The 16,942-nt window shown below is 44.0% G+C and overlaps 1 protein-coding gene across 12 annotated transcripts in view; it reads right to left on the bottom strand.

The window, feature by feature from the left end:
• Positions 1-16,942, bottom strand: part of NCAM1 (neural cell adhesion molecule 1) — a 292,962-nt gene that overhangs the window by 48,784 nt on the left and 227,236 nt on the right. For all 12 annotated transcript variants that reach the window (XM_079102806.1, XM_079102810.1, XM_079102811.1 and 9 more), the window contains exons 2-8: positions 14,532-14,606; positions 12,440-12,658; positions 11,273-11,416; positions 10,424-10,561; positions 9,230-9,347; positions 8,620-8,789; positions 1,917-2,059 (exon numbers count right to left, since the gene is read on the bottom strand). In XM_079102806.1, coding sequence (XP_078958932.1) covers positions 1,917-2,059; positions 8,620-8,789; positions 9,230-9,347; positions 10,424-10,561; positions 11,273-11,416; positions 12,440-12,658; positions 14,532-14,606 — 1,007 coding nt within the window. The remainder of the gene's footprint in view (positions 1-1,916; positions 2,060-8,619; positions 8,790-9,229; positions 9,348-10,423; positions 10,562-11,272; positions 11,417-12,439; positions 12,659-14,531; positions 14,607-16,942) is intronic.

The following is a 16,942-nucleotide window of genomic DNA, read 5'->3' as shown; positions in this document are numbered from 1 at the left end:
ATCACGGGCTGATGTGGAGGACTTCTAAACACTGACTGACTTGAGTTCCAGTTACGTCACTTCAAGTAAACTTGCAGGTAGTTGCCAGCAAAGGAAATTACAACACAGTCCATGTGGCAGGGTGTGAGTGATTATCTCAAACCAAGACAGTTGATCTAAACTGCATTGTGCAAGCCTCATGGCTACTAGGCTTGAGATGGTCTTTGCTGGACACTTTCAGTCTCAATATTTAGTTAAGTGTGAGTATATATTAGTTTCTAGCTATCTTTTCTTATTCTATAAAAATGAAATCATAGGTATAGGCCAGACCTGCCAACCTATTAAAGAACCCGAGATAGGCACAAATCTTAATAATCCTTCTGGTCTAATTTGGCTATTGAGCTGTTCCTAGAAAAGATAGAGAATTTAAAAGCATACATCTGAGATAGATATTTCTGTCCTTCACTGTAGGGCAAAGATATACACTGGCTCACTCTGAACAAGTACACTGTTAAGCCTGATGCAGAAAGACCTGCCAAGCAGCCATTCTATGAATCAAGCCCCGAAATGTATATTCAATCCACATAACACACAATGGGAGCTAAAATCTTAGCTGAGGGTTCAATGCCATTGTTGATAAAGAAAGTATCCAAGTAAACACCACGTTTCTTCATCTAGCTGGTTTTTTCATATCAAACAGCATATATGAGTTTCAAAAATATTTAGCAGTTCTTTAGTTGAGTTTTTGTTAAGCTGAATTCAATTCTGGATGAAAAATTGCAAAAAACAAATGGGTTATATGGAACAGCAATCCCTGATCCTTTTGATTTAGCTTTGTTTTCTATTAGTGAGACAGAAATCAGTTCCTCAAATGCAAATTCCAAATTTAGCTCTGGTATTTCACAGTATACTTTTTGGGCTTTAGTTGAGTTTATCCTGTCTAGGGATTTCCTTCAAGCAGGCAGAAGAGTGAAGAGATCTATCATTTTTGACATTCTGGTCAATAAGCAATCCATTAAAAATGTTCTTTAAGGCTAAGGCCATTACTCCTGAATAGGTAACAAAGCTTTGGTCAACTAAAACAAAGCCCATTACTACAGGATAGATGAGAGGAGGCTGCACAAGTGCCAACAAGGGGCTTGAAGTTACTTTAAAACCAGTTTTTCCCTCCTTCTGGCTTTAACCCACTCAATAGCAAAGGGTTCATAATGTGGGGCAGGGGAGTCACCTTAATTTTTATATATTATGAATACAAAGATAGTGTTCTGGTGGCCTATAAATCCATGTGCTTTAAAGTTACATCTTCAATCATTTAAATTTCCTAGGAAGTTTACTATAATGTTCTTAAACCCTTGGTGGATAAATTGCAAACCCAGGTATCAAGATCATAATTTAGAAACTGCTAATTATTTTTGCCTTTAGAACAAAATGAAATTCAAATGTGACCAAGAATACAGGCAGACACAAAGGCAGCCAAGCTTTTGTGCATATAGTGCATATACAGCATGAGTGTACCGAACATGAGGAAAAGAATAGGCTCATTTTGGTCCCTGTTACTTCCAGGCGACATTTCCTTGGGTGCTCCTGAGATGATAATATCACCTGGTACACAGGGATCTTGCTTCTCCTTGTTCTTAAAGATCCACAATCCTGAGTTTGAATATCACTATTGCCTCCTCCCCAGACCACCTAACTTAACCATGCCCACTACCATCACACCCCTGCCAATCTATACAAGGAATTGTGCCCATTCCACTGCAAGTGGGTGTTGAGTAGGCCATGTCCTGGCAGCCTTGGGAAGGGAGGTTGCAGACCTGGCTATGGTCTCTGGTGACCACATCCCCCTTTCTGGCTCACCGAAGAGAACTGGGCAGGGCAGACTCAATGTGCATCAAGTCTGTGTTCCATGGCCCTGAAACTCTTGGGCAACAGTATACCTTTTCTTCACTGCTGATGTTTCGGGTGGATGTTCTCCAGGTGATGGAAGGAATAGGGTCTCCTGAGGCTTCACAGGTAAGAGTGACCTGCTCCTCCAGTTCCATGGCAGTCTGATTCTCTACATAGGTGATTTTGGGTTTTGCTGCAAACACAAAATATTTCTATGAGTTTACCTGATTATTTAGCTTTCTGGGTTTAAATGATGATGTGTGCCCCTTCAACAAAGGTTATTTATTAATTAAATATGAGGCCCCATTCTGGGTATTGTAGGAAACACAAAATGGACACCTGAAGGATTCAGTGAAGGAGGCCTATAACAAGACACAAATCATAGTAATAAAAACATATCCTGTGGAGTACAGCAGGGCAACAGGAGCAGGGAGCAGATAAAGATGGCAGCCTGGTCTGAGACTTTATGAAGAGTCAGCTTTGGGACTTGGCCAGGAGATTTTCAGCAGTGCAGGTGGGGTGGAGAGGGAGTAATTCCAAGTGTAGGAAACTGTTTGACTTCAAATGAGAGCAAGGCCATGTGCAGAGAGCGCTGGGAAGAGAGGAGTGCAGTCCCTGCCGAGGGAGGCAAGGCTGGATGGCTGGAATTTCCTCTTTTGGCCCATGGATGGTGGTGGACCAGGGCAATGCCAAGATCATTTGTACTTCAACAAGGTTAATCCAGGAAAAATTCAAGGTGGTTTAGAAAGGAGAAAACCTTGAGGTAGGGAAACCAGTTTGGAAGTTCTGGCAATGACACAGATGTGAGGTAACACTGAGTCTGAACCAGGTAGATTTAGAGGGAATGGAGACCAAATGGCAGCTTTGGGAGATGGGGAAGGAAGTTTCAGAGGAGGTGGAAATGAACAGAGGGCAAGCAGGGATGGAAAGAAAAAGGAAGGAGTGAAAAGGAACCTATATGGCTCAGTTCCTATTGACTAGGAGGTGTTAGCATTAACCCAAATGAGGATCCAGGCGAGTGGGTGTGGAGGGCTGAGGAGGAGAAGGAGAGGAGTTGAGATGAGTTCATTTTCCAAATGTTTTGGGTAATGCAAGAAACACAAGCATTCCAAAAGCTGAGTTAAACGTTAAAACATTAGAGAAAATTGAATTTTCCCAATTTAAAACAATTATACTCTGAAATTGCTGAACCTCCCGTAGAAGAGAAAAGATATAACACTGCACAAATGTAACTTATTTCACTAATAGAGACAAAGGCCCAGCTAGAGAGATGAATGAAAATGGCAGCAAAATCAGAATTATAGATCATTTTTGAAGTAACTACATTTTCTTTATATTTAAATTTCATGCAGGAACTGCAAGTAGGCTAATAGACTACTGCCTGTGCTTACCCTCCAAGCTGAGGTCCTTGATGTTTTGATAAACAGAAGACAATGACAGAGCTATACTTTGTTTGTTTGTTTGTTTGGAGCAAATGGCTGCTTCCATATAAAATCTATATAGCTCAAATATCCTCCTGAAGTTAATCTGTACCGACAGCTTGCTTAGCAAATCCTTTTTGGCTGGCTGGTACATAGGCACATCTTAATCCAATGTGGCCAAATGATCACAAATTTGAGTTGACGGAGCCCAGGTGAATGAAGTTTTCCGGGAGGAAGATTTTGTGTCTATCTTGATAAATACAAATTTCCAGGAGGTTACAACTTGGATGGAGTAGGTGCTAAGTGCTGCCGAACAGGAGGTTTTAGAGGGTCAGATAAAATAAAGCAAAATAAAAGTAAAATAAAATAAACACAAAAGTAAAGAGGCAAGTAAGATAAAAGTTGACTCTCTATACTGTCAAAAGCACCAAATGGAAAGTAAAAGTAAAACAAAATAAAATGTAGCCAAACAACTGAATTCACTAAACTGGACAGTTGTCTGGGGTTTGGAGATAGTCCTAGGACGGCTCAATTTCTGGCCTCTTCAAATGCAATTTTGAGATCTAGACAGAGTTTGCTGACCTTCCCCTGACCCAGAGCACTTTGTCCTGGCAGCAAAAGGTTAAATGAAGACAGACAAAGGTCAATTGACATCTATTAATATTTAGTCTTGGTGGCTCCATTTACCAGATGCTTGCAAAGAGTCCATTGTGCAAGACCTCAGAAAAAGACTAACTATATATTCTTATTAAAAATGTTGTTAATAAAGGCTAATTTCGTGTAGTTGGAAGGACACAGCAATGTTGGAAGGACACAGCACTGGTTGCTTAATCCCCTCTTAGTTCAGAAGCAGTGCCACTGTCACGCTAACTGAGAATTTAGAATACTGTTTGGGAGCAACTGGGATGCTCTCAGTATTTGCACTAGGACAATGGGCATTATTGGATAAAGAGGGCCAGATGTAGGGTCACCCTGCTTAGAATCCCTCCCCCTGGATTCCAGCACTGAGAGGAGCTCTCTCCAGGTTTAATCTTCCAATGATCCTCACTGCATCTTAATTAACTTCTGTTGTGGGCCCTTGGCTTTTGGATCCTCCTGAACTGCCCGACTGCCTCCAGGGACTTGGTGTCTCAGACTGTTCCATTGCATTTCTCCTTGTGGGGCCTCCTAGGAATATTGCCTTGCCATTCTGTTTTGCAAGCATATCCATGGTTCTGCAGTCTGCCACTAAGAGGCAACCTTGTCCACTCCAACCCCAATCCAGGCTCTGACAACACTAGCCCAAGGAGAACCCTGGTGAAACCTGAGGCCCCTGCTTTCTTACCAATGAATTTGGCTCAACCCATGGCAGCATGAGAACTCAAGAACAATAGTATGAGCACAATAATCTATAGAGACAAAAATACTTCTTCATAAGGGCCCATGGGAGAGGAGCAATGGAAACTCACTGCTAAATTTAAAGGAAGGTAGAAATGAAGGGAGCAGCTTCTAGCTGATAACCAGGACAATGCATGCTAGAACAGATCCTTTTCTCAGGAAAAAAATAATGATGTCACTTGGACATGATTGCAGCAGTCTATAATTTAGTTAGGTCCCTTACTTCCTGATTGCCAACCCCTTCTGAAGCTATAAGAGTACTGACTTCCTCCTTGCTAACTATGCTACATGTTTTATTTCCTCTTCCTCCTCATTAGACTCTGCTACTGATGGGGAACCATCCTTCTCCCCAGTGGAGGTCCATGATGGCAACCCAGAAGGAGAAGGAAAAAGCAAGAAGGAGTGAAGAAAGATGGTGCTCTAACCAGTTGGTCCCTCCCCTTCTGGTTCCCTGACCCCATACTAATGGGGGAGGAGGAAAGAAGGTGTTATGGTTTGGATATGAGGTGTCTCCCAAAAGTTCATGTGTGAGACAATGCAAGGAGGTACAGAGGAGAAATGATAGGGTTGTGAGAGTCTTAACCCAATTAGTAAATTAATCCCCTGACAGGTATTAGCTGAGTGGTAACTGAAGTGGTAGGGTGTGGCTGGGGGAGGACTGGGGCGTGGCTTTGGAGTATATATTTGTATCTTGCAGGCGGAGTCTTCCTCTCTCTGCTCTCTGATCATGATGTGAGCTGCTTCCCTCTACCACTCTCCCACCATGATGTTCAACCTCACCTCAAGTCCCAAGGAATGGAGTCAGCCTTCTGTGGACTAAAACCTCTGAAACCATGATCCTCCAAATAAACTTTTCCTCCTTAAAATTGCCCTGATCAGATCTTTTAGTCGCAGCAGTGAAATAGCCGACTAAAACAGAAGGGAAGTTAAGAAGGCGAAAGGAGATGTATATGAGGCACCAGCTACTTTAAGCAGCTGTATGAATTCTCCTTGGGATATTTTATAGAGAATTCTCATTCTGGATTCAACACAAATCTATGATCTCCTTACTTGCCTCTTCAGGAGCCAAGCCACCTTTCCTCTGGTGGTTCTGGTGGGTAATGTCCACCCCCCAGCTTCAGTCTTTGGAAACCAACTGTGTGTGTGTGTGTGTGTGTGTGTGTGTGTTGCAGAGGGGTACAGGCATTGAGGGCACAGGATGGGAAGGAAGACAAACCTTATTTGGCTCCTGTCCATCCTATTTTCTTTGCTCTGATTCTCCCACATCTGGACCCTACCCACTCTCTTCATTCTACCATAGCCCCTTATTCACCTCCAGCCTTCCTACCTGGGGCAGCCACTGCCACCAGAAGACCTGGAAGAGGAGCCTAGAGCTGTTCTTGACCAGCCACATAGAGCTTAGTGTCTACAAGTCTGTGAGGAGCATGGTGGTGAAAAGAGAGCATCCCATTCTCATGTGACTTGCTGTTCCCTAGGTGAGTCACATAGCTCAAGTGCCACTAGCTTATGCTATTGGGTAGTAGTTACCACCATTATTAGTTCAGGGACTGGACTTATAAGTCAACAGCTTTGGTTTGAATCCTGGATCTTTGGAAGGGGCACCTAAATTCTCTGTGCTTACTTGTAAAATGGGGATAATAATGAAATCTACCTCATAGGGTTGTAAATGAGGATTAAAAGAGCTAATTTATGGATAGTGCTTCATGGATAATTCATGGATAGTGCTTGGCACAGTATAAATGCTTATCTGTGTTGGGTATTATTATTATTACTTTAGAGGAGTAATGCCCCAAAGAATTTCCCGAACACAAGTGATGATAACATGATTCCAGACTCATCTTGCCACATAAGTTTTGCTTCCTTCCCATGGATTAATGGCTGGTCCTTCACTTATTCAAATGCTAGTGCCTTCCGTATACCAGCTACTGTCCTGGGTGCTGGGGACATATCTGTGAGTAAAATGGACACAGCCTCTGTCACAAGCAATGATCATGCAACACCACACAGCTTTTCTTGCCCCTGTGCCTGCACATGGATCCTGAAATGCTCACCTTGCCCTCCTTCATCTGTAATTCCCATCTATTAAACAGCACATCATTTCCATGACTTCTCTTTTATCACATGAGATCAGAGATCTTTTTTTTTTTCCCTATAAAACATGGGGCACATTGCTACTATGAAATCATCATAAGAGTTTGTCATTTAAAATTTCTGCATTGGTCATCTACACTAGCCTGTGAACCTAGTGATGAGAACAGAATCCCTGTCATTCATCTTTGTAAACTTTGGCTGGGCCCACAGCAGTCATTTGGATTGACACTACCTATTATCATTTAGAAGCATGTATATTATTCTCCTTTGTGCTTCTTAGAGTCAAATTCTACCATCTCTGTAGCTCCTCAGTCTACCAGGATTGGTGTTTAATAAATATTTGTTAAATGAAGGAAAAACAAATGTATCTGTCCTTTTCTACAATATGGAAAAACTTAATAATATCAGAGTAATTGGAGAAGATTAGTCTGAATTAGGGAAAAGGTTGCCCAATATGCTTTTTAGGAAGTTTAACTTTCACTCTCAAGTACATATAGGTATCTTGAACAAATCGATAACCTATTTCTAAACCCAAGCAACAGGGATGAATAAATAAAATTCATCTGTGATTATGCAGGACCATTTGCATATAAACACCTGATTCTCAACTACATGTTTACACACAGTTCTCTTGATCAGGTTAAACAAGCAGTCCTGAGGCTGATTCCCAGGTGCACATTTTAACTACCTGGGAGGGATAGGACGAGAGCTGCCCCTTAGGCACTTGGACTCTAGCAGCACCATCTACAGTGGACCAGCTTATCTGTGTTTTTTTTTTTTTTTTTTTTTTTTTTTTTTTTTAACAGATAAGCAGAGAGAATTGAGACCTATCAGGGTAAACATCTCATTGCAACAAATTTATTTTTCAAGGTCAAGTCAAAATCTATTTCAGTTCTGAAGTGCATGGAAGTTTACCGGGTTTATAAAGACAAAGTGAAGGCTCTTTTTCTGACTGTAACAATTTCACACAGGCCAGTAAAGGCAGCAAAAAAGATGAGGCCAGCAGCCAGCCACTCACTGACATGTACCAAAGATCTGTTAAGAGTCTGGTGCTGCTTAGGACACCAGGGATGAAGCGCTGGTGTAAAACAGGCAGCATTCTGCCACCTTGGAGTAAGACTGCTAGTGGAGCTGGGATATTAACAAATCCCAAAACAAATATGTCAACAAGACGAGTTCAGGTATTGCTAAAGTGTTTGAAGACATCACAATTAAGTGATGAAAGATTTGTGGGGTAAGTCAGGGTGGCCATGGGGATGGGGGAGATCTAACAGCCAAGGCAGTGAAGGAAGGGTTCCTAGAGAAGGTGAATTTGCACTGATATCTGAAAGATGATGATGAGAAGGCAGCTCCAAGCAGCTCCCAGGGAATGATATTCTAAGCAGAAGAACATCAAGTGCAAGGTCCCAGAGATGGGGAACAAGCTTGGGGTATTTGAGAGACAGAATGAAGGCCTGTGTTGTTGGGGAGCTTTGCGTGGGGAGCACAGTGAAGGAAAGATTAGGGCAGAGAGAAAGGCAGGTGCTTGGTAGGTGGGGCAGATTGGATTTTATTCTGGGTACAGTAAGAAACCACTGGAGGATTTTGAAAAGCACAGTGGTGCTTAGGCCATGCTGGCTGCCATCAAGAGAAGCCACTGAAGGGGACCATGGTAGAGAGGCAGGGAGATGGCTAGGAGGCGGGCTGTTGCGCTGGTGAGTGAGCTTGATGATGTCTTGGACTAGGGCTTAGGTGGTAGGGCTCATGAGCAAGGGCTCCTTTTGGGAGCTAAAGCAGACAGGGCCTTCCTGATGGGCTGAGTGTGCAGAGTAAGAGGAACTGTAGCAGAGGGCAGAGCAGTGATCTTGAACCCCATTGTGCTTACCAAAGACTTTGAGGTGTATAGATGCATCCTGCTCGCCGGCCTTGTTCTCAGCAATGCAGACGTACTCGGCCTCATCATTCTTATCCACCTTCCTGATGGTCAGCTCAGAACTGTCGTCGCTGAATATGTACTTCTCATCGTCCTCCTCATTCTCTATCTGTTCCCCGTCCCTGCAGGAACAGAAATGGAAAGGACTATGATTTTGACCACAGAGAGAGAGTTGTTTATTTTTAATTAGTTTCCACAAAATACAGATTGAGTCAATGGAAAAGGATCAGTTTTCACAAAAAGGGAGGACAACAACGTCTACTTCCACATATACCTTCAGTTCCTCCACTGATCCTCTGACTCTGCCCAAGGGCTGTAACTGTACTCACAAAGGCTTCAAAGAGGCCTCCTTCTGGACCTGCCTCCACAAGATTGAAAATGAAGCAACAATCCAATGCTCAAGGCAAGAGAACCTTACAGAAAAAAATCTATTCTTCGCCTGGAGATGATATTCCTAAGACATCTGTTTCCAGGTCACTGAAATGCCAACCTGGAGTGGGCCCTGTGGTGCCCCTTCTCTTCTAGCCCATGACCCAACACATGTTATAAGCCAGTCTCTTACTTTGTCCAGCTCATGGTGGGCTCTGGGAAGCCTTCGGCATCACACACCAGGGTGACAGACTGGCCCAGGTTGGCGGTGGCGTTCACAATGGTCTGCCTGGCCTGGACAGTGGGTGGCACTAAAGGAAATAAAGTTGTTAGGTGTGGTTGTGAAAACTTGGGAGAACCCAATGGCTGGAGAAGAGATACTGCAGGAGTCCCCAGGTCAGGGAGTTTCTGCCTGTGGGTCAAGAGTGAGTCCTGGGTGACTGTAGAATTAATGAAAAGGATCAAAATTTAATGCACAAAATAATTAATGTGAATGGAATAAACAGTTTGTTCAACAAACATGCATTATTGTCTTTCAAGAGTTTAGAAGCTATAGTACCACATTTTACTCATGTTAATATGATATTCAATTTACAGTAGCTATTTGTCATTATATATGTTCTCAGTGACTGCACACTATGTAACTACCAGGGTCAGTAGAATTTGATGTAAAAGAGGACTCTCAATACTGGAAAAAACTGGGAACTACTGTTCTTGGTGGTTACCTTTTGAAATGCACCAGCTCACCACCAAAGAGTGACATTGCTTTGGAATTGTCATAAACAACCTTGTGCACAAACTGTTTTTACCAAAGGAATGAGAGGGGGAGAGTTTGGCAAAAAATGCATTATCAATAGCCAGAACAATTCAAACATGATTTGATTTACTTATTTTTTAAGTACTGACATTATAATTTCCTGTAAACATCTTGTAAATGTCAGATCGATTCCACGGGTGTGTTTATTTGACACTGCAAATTAAGATTAATAAGCCCATGGACTATGATTCTGACTATTCTGAGACCTGAATTGATTGTAATATTTTTCTCTTCACATTGAACTAAGGGGACTAACTTCACAATTATGGTAACATCAAGGACAATGAGGATGAATATGAACTTATTGGTAAGGATGAGCAAAGTTTCCAGTGCTGCAAGGCAATGAAGGGCATTCAGTAACTGCACTGAACATCCCTATAATTGAGGGAGACCCAAAAGGCAAGTGTATTAAAAGTGAAAAACCAAAAAAAAAGACCCTAGAAATTATGACAGGGAAATGAATGGTTGAGTTAGGACAGGATATATTTTATAGGCCAAAGAGAAAGTTAGAATGATTTGTGGAACCAAGGTTGTAGCCATAGAGAGAACAGGAAGAATGGATCTCCTCACCATTCACAATGACCTGAATGTCCTTGAAGTTGATCTCCCCTCGTGCCAGGATCCTGCCCTCACAGCGATAAGTGCCCTCATCTGTTTTCTTGATGCCCCGGATCTGTAGGTAGTTGTTGGACAGGACTATGAATCGGACTAGAAGAGACAAGAGGCAAAGATCAGTCCAAAGATCAGAGAACTCTGGAATCTGCAGGCAGGAAGCTGAGCCTCTGTCCTATTTCCTAACTTCAGTATTACAAGGTAGGACTTTAGGCTCAAATTAAAAAGAAAATGTGTTTGTAGGTCTGAAATAGAATGGAGAGCAAAAGTTTATTGGAAATTTATATCTTTCTTTCTTTTTTTAATTATTTTTTAATTTAGCTTTTAATTTTTTACAGACTGCATTTGATTCATTGTACACAAATAGGGTACATCATTTCGTTTCTAAGGTTGTACATGGTGTAGATTCATACCATTTGTGTAATCATACATGTGCATAGGGTAATGATGTCTGTCTCATTCCACCATTTTTCAAACCCCCCTCCCTCTCATTTCCTTCTACATATTCTAAAGTTCCCCCATTCTTCTCTCATTCTCCACCACCACCCCCCGGCCCCCATTATATATCATTCTCCACTTATCAGGGAAAACATTCAGCCTTTGGTTTTTATATTCTTTGGGGAGAAAATTGGGTGCCTGAGTATACCAGATACAGATACATATCCATTTAGGACCTGGAAGCTGTGTTTGGGTTTTGGGACACGGAATCTGAGTTTAGATGAGAACTCCTCAGGGGCTGGGAGTAGTGGAAACCTAGGGAACTCGGTGGCTAAGGGACAGGCAGCTGCAAGGAAATTGAAGTCTCACCATCTTTTTTCAGGATGACATCTCTGCCTTTGTGTTTCCAGATGATGGTTGGGGGGAGAGAGCTGACCACGTCACACACGATCACGGCATCTTCCCCCTCCCTGAACTCCTGTGGGGTTGGTGCATTCTTGAACATGAGCTTCTCTGGAAAATGAACAGGAGAGTGAGGAAGATCCCTTCCCACAAGATCCTTCCCACTCGAGCTGTGCTGCCTGGATTTGAATCCCAGGCAAGCGTCTGCCCATATATACTATTGTACAAGGGGGTCCCACCTAGTACTTGGTCACTGATACAAGGTAGAGCAGCTGGCATAAGGGTGGTGGTGGAGGGGGCAATGTTACCAATGTTTAGCAACCAATATCTACTTTCTGAGTGCTGAATTCTTTCCTTTGTTCAGAAAAGGTTCAATAAAAGTAGTGCCTTCACCAAGGACTCCTTGCCATGTGGGATGATGTGAACAAAGGGTAATGCATAGGTGTGATGAACTGAGAGCACACCTATTCTATGAAGAGAGGTGACACCAGTCTTTTCTTTGTCTCTCACTCTGATGCCTACCCCCAGCCCCACTCCATCTTCCCTACAGCAGACAGAATTCTGAAGAACAGAAGGAGAGCATGCTTAATGGCAATAAATACTGTGGCAATCAATATTGTTCCATTAGCTGTCACCCACAGTGACTTTGGCCAACGGGACAGAAGTATGATAACAAGGTAATGAGATGCCACCTCCTGATAGGTTTCAGTGGCGGTGGGAGCTGTTTGCACTGACTGGCATCCAGTGTTCCAATAATAATCCCACACCCACCTGGGCCTTTGGGCTCTATTATTAGCAGGAGAGAGTGGAAAAACAAGGGAAAGACTGAACTGTACATCCTTGGTCAGTGCTGGGGAAGGCACAGAGGAGTCCACAGTAGTTCTCTGAGAACTGTGTCATTTGAATTCAGAGAATGGAGGTCAGTAGGGGGTAGCTGTCACCAGTGGGAATCAGGCGTGTGGGCTGGCCAAGGACCATCTGAGAATGTACTGGAACTCTGAGCTAGGTCAGAAAAGATTCAGGAAGAGAAAAACAATAGGGTCCCATTATTGCTATCTCACCCTTACTGCTCCCCATTCATGTGTCTTGCTGACCAAAGAGAGGACAGAGAACACAGAACAAGAAGGCCCTTACGGAAGATCTTCACGTTGACAGTGGCCTCAGACTCGCTGCCATCCTCACCAGTGACCACACACTTGTAAATGCCGGCGTCATCGATGTTGGCGTTGTAGATGGTGAGGGTGGAGGAAGAATCGTCGTTCCACACCACTGAGATCCGCTGCTGGTTTGGGCTGAGCTTTTCTCCGTTGGGGGAGAACCAGGAGATGTCCTTATCTTTGGCATCTCCTGCCACTGAGGAAGAAGAGATTATTTTCAAACCACTGAAACGAGAAAAACTAAGTCCCCTCCAGAGTAACAGTGGTAACTCGGAAATAGCTACCAAACAACCAACCAACCTGTTAAGGTTGGACGGCCTGGCAGTGATGACCATTTATGTCAGAACATGATACAGACCTCCTCTGGCTTCTGTGCTTAATTATTATACATATAAAATCTCTTAGAATATTTGGAAAGCTCAAAAACCACTTGTACTCATATTGCTATAGAGTAGTCCTATCCTCCTGTCCTTAGTAGGGGAAGAGAAATTTGCTGAGGACCTCCTTTGTGCTGGTCACTAAGCTAGGAACTTCCATGCCTCACAGAATGGGAAGTAAATTAGTTGGTACATCTAAGATCTGAGTTGGTCTAAACCAACTGATCAGCTTGCCTTGTTTTTTATTTTTGTTTTGGTATCAGGAATGAAGCCAGGGTGCTTAATCACTGAGCTATACCCCAGCCTTTTTTATTTTTTTATTTTGAGACAAGGTCTCACTAAGCTATTTAGGGCCTTGCTAAGTTGCTGAGGCTGGCTTTGAACTTGTGACCCACCTGCCTCAGCATCCCAAGCCATTGAGATCACAGGTATGTACCTTGGCACCTGGAAATCAGCTTATTTTTGAGGGATTAGATTATGGTTTTCTGAACCAAAGATGAGAGGCAGTGTCTGATCTCAGAGTACAGATTCAAGTCACTAGCATCTGCCTGCACCTACTGGCATGGTAGCCCTGCCTCAGACAGAAAATTTCATCTTAAATATTGCAAAGGAGCTAGCCAGAATCACCCATGCCTCCTTTTCCTAAGAAGGGGAGACAGACGCTGGGCTGGAGCAGGGTGAAGGGCTCTGGGTTCCGCTTTACACTGTCTCTCTGCACAGTCTGCTTCCCAACCCACACCCCCAGCCCTGCGCAGATGCTTAGTATGGAAATGAAGTCTTCCTTTCAGGGCCCATCATGTTTTCAATAAATATCGCTATTTGCAAGATGTGCTGTGGGCTCTGTGGCTGCATCTCCAGATCATTGAAATTGCTGTAATGAAGGCGAAGCTGGAGGGAACAAATCCAGCAGCCACAGCCACCTCATCCAACGTAGATCATGCTAGCAGTTAAAGGTCCCTCCCTGCCGAAAGCTGCTAGCTGAATGTCACAGTTTACACTTAGCTCAACTCCTTCTGGTTCTGCCATGTTCCGGATCCCAATAGTGTCTGAGACCTAATTTGACATTCTTCCCTCCATAGGATGATCTCTGATAATCATTGTGAATGGGAATAATGGAATTGTGGGAAACGGGATACACTTCCTAAACAAACAAGGACACCACCTCTGACATATCCCAGTGTTCTGGTTGGGGTTATGGGACAGAATACTGACATTTACAATAGACCTGGAAAACCCAAGATAGATATCCTCAAATCCAGAGAAATACCAGCATTCAATCTACTTACAGGTAAGTTGTGAACCTTCTTGGATTTTCAAGGTCTTGGAGATGCTAAGAAATGAGACTTACACTGACCCACTGGAGCATTATTTCTAAGCCAGCACTGTTACCCAGTATTGTTTACTGGGTGATGACAATATAGGACATCTGAGGTGATATGCTGTCTGAGAGTTGTGCTGATTGTACCCAAATCATAGTTGGGCTTTCCCAAGCAGAACTCCAGGTGACATATAGCACCACACTGGGCAGCCTTTGAAAGGGAGAAAGTGGGCCTAAGAGCCCTCCTGGCTCTTAAAGTGTCATCTACTGACTTTCTAGGTGTGGTGCCATTGGTTTGGCACTCATAGGCTTCTGCTCTGCCTCATAGGTTTTTGAAGCAAGCTCTAAAATGCAGAAGGACACAGGGTACTTGCCTTGGCATAAGAAGAATTTGGACTCTCCGACGCTGATTTCCCCTTGGCTGGGAACAATATCCACCTGCAGAGAAACTAAAAAAGAGAAAGTCCAGTTCAGACATACATTCAAAATTCTGAGAATGAAACCCAGAGCATTCATTCAAAACCAGGGTCTAAGGAAGAGTGAAAGGCGAAGGTTGTGTGGATTTTAAGAACTTGTCACCACCAAAGTACCTTCACACTGCAGCCAGGAGTGGACACAGCCCAGACCATTCCCATCTGGAACCGCTATGTCCTATGAGATAATGCAAGGTCCCCTGGGAGATCTGCCTAAATGCTTTTGACCCTTGAGAAGGCTTACGGTCCTGTTCCAAATAACAACACTCTGGACTCACAGAAATAGCAGCCCAACCAGTCCCTTGTGGATGTCAATCTGAAGCATCCCCACAGCTGTGCCAAGAGCAGGAAGCCACCACACCAGAACTATGCCCAGGGGTCTCTTGTGAATTCCCCAAGCCACCATCTTTAATCACCGAGAAGAGAGGGTGAATGTGAAGATTGAAACTGATGTTGAAGCAGGGGATGCAAACAAATCCCCACCTTACCTCAAGATAACAGGACCAACATGCCTATTTCCATGACAGGAAACGACATCAAACATCATCACCCCAATTAGTCAGACACAGTTCTGAAATCCTGTTGTTTATGCCCTTCAGAATTCCCTGTATCCCCTAACTGCTTTCCCTGAATTTTTATTTGAATATCTGTATATTCTGTCAGTCCCCTGCCCTGATAAGAAAATACATTGCACCAGATTTCACTGATTCCTGTATTCAGTCTGCTCCTCATTTATCTGCTCCGAGCAGATAAATGTTCCTCATGAAAATATAGTTTTAGGATAGGAGAAATGCCTTTTTTTTTCCTTCCTTTTGAATTCAACTTTCCTCTGTCTCTCCTTCTCTTAAGTAAATCTGAAAGCCAGAAGCTAACAGACATTTGGTTCCATGCATAGAACTCCTCAGAGTCAATCTGAGGGAGGGGCCTGAGCAAAATAGGCTGGGTCACAGAGACTCAGTGAGCCCTTCCTTCCAACAGCCATTTTCTGTTCACAGTAGAATGGAGGCAAAGCTCGTTGCCATGGCGACTGACTTGCAGGCAGGGCTGCTGCAGCTCTGGGTCTGCACTCATTTGAAGAGACTACAGTTGTGCTCAGCAGAATACAGAGATCAAAGGGCCTGCTTGGGGCTGGGAAGGGAGTGGGGGTGCAGCAAATGATTGGGGGTACAGCCTTCCTAACCATCCTACTAACAAACAAAGCAAGTAACGAGGAAACACACACACACACACACACACACATGTACATAGAGAAATAGAGAGAGAGCGAGAGCACACGCACAGAGATAGAGAGAGAGAGAGAGAGAGAGAGAGAGAGAGAGAGAGAGAGAACACAGAAGCTGCAAAAAGAAAGGGATGATGTGGCAGAGTCAGGAACTGAAGAGGGGAAGGAGCGAGGGTAGGGATAGGGAATGGGGCACTGTGAGAGGCAGGGAGAGGATGCTGAGAGTAAGAGGGGTGCTCAGGCACTTTCAAACACCGTACTGGAAAGAAATACTACAGTGATCTGGGGGCAGCTAGTCTTACCTCATTCACGCTGATGCTGATGACCCAGTTGGGGCTCAGGACGGAATTCTTACCCAAGAACAATGAAAGGTCTTTCCCCACCTTTCCTGACTGTAGACCTGAGGCCCAGGGCTGCCATGTCTGCAGGTGCAAGCAAGACTGGCCCTGGCTACTTCCCCCACTGTCCCTCTCCACATGGAGTGAGGTGCCATTCAGATCTACAGTGGAAGATCCAGAAAAAGAGTCTCAGATGCCCCCTGTTCTGCCTCCTCACTTTCCAGATGAGGAAGAGGCATGAAGTGACTTCCCGACAGTCATTTTTTGTTATGGCAGAGGTGCCCTGGAGCCCAGGTCTGAGTTATACAGTGCCACCTCTGGCAGAGGGTGAGAGGTTTCTGTTTAGTGCAATGAACCACCTGGTATCCTGAGTAACAACCCTCAGTTTTATTACTCCTTAAGGAACAGAGCAAGACCAGCACTGATAAGACCCCCTTTGGGGGAGCCTGGGGTCTTAAGGAGAGGGCTTCAGGACAGTACCACTCGTCCAAAGGACAGCCAAGACCTGTTGCTTTCCATGGCTCACACTCCACGGAAACCATGGGCCTTAGGAACCCCAGAAGCTGTGAGTACGCCATCCCTCGCCTGAGTAATGGTCCTTTCTGGAGTTTAAGGGGGCATTCTTTAGAGAATTAGAGGCATATTTCTGCCTGGAAAGTTCCCTGGCCCATATGCTGAGCATTAACAGCCAGCTTCAACACATGGATCCTGTTACTGCAGTGCAGCCTCCCTGCTTTGAGAAGGATATTCTT

Source organism: Sciurus vulgaris (genome assembly GCF_902686455.1).
Source record: "Sciurus vulgaris genome assembly, chromosome: 11".
Classification (NCBI taxonomy): domain Eukaryota; kingdom Metazoa; phylum Chordata; class Mammalia; order Rodentia; family Sciuridae; genus Sciurus; species Sciurus vulgaris.
This window is presented reverse-complemented; position numbering and strand designations above follow the sequence as displayed.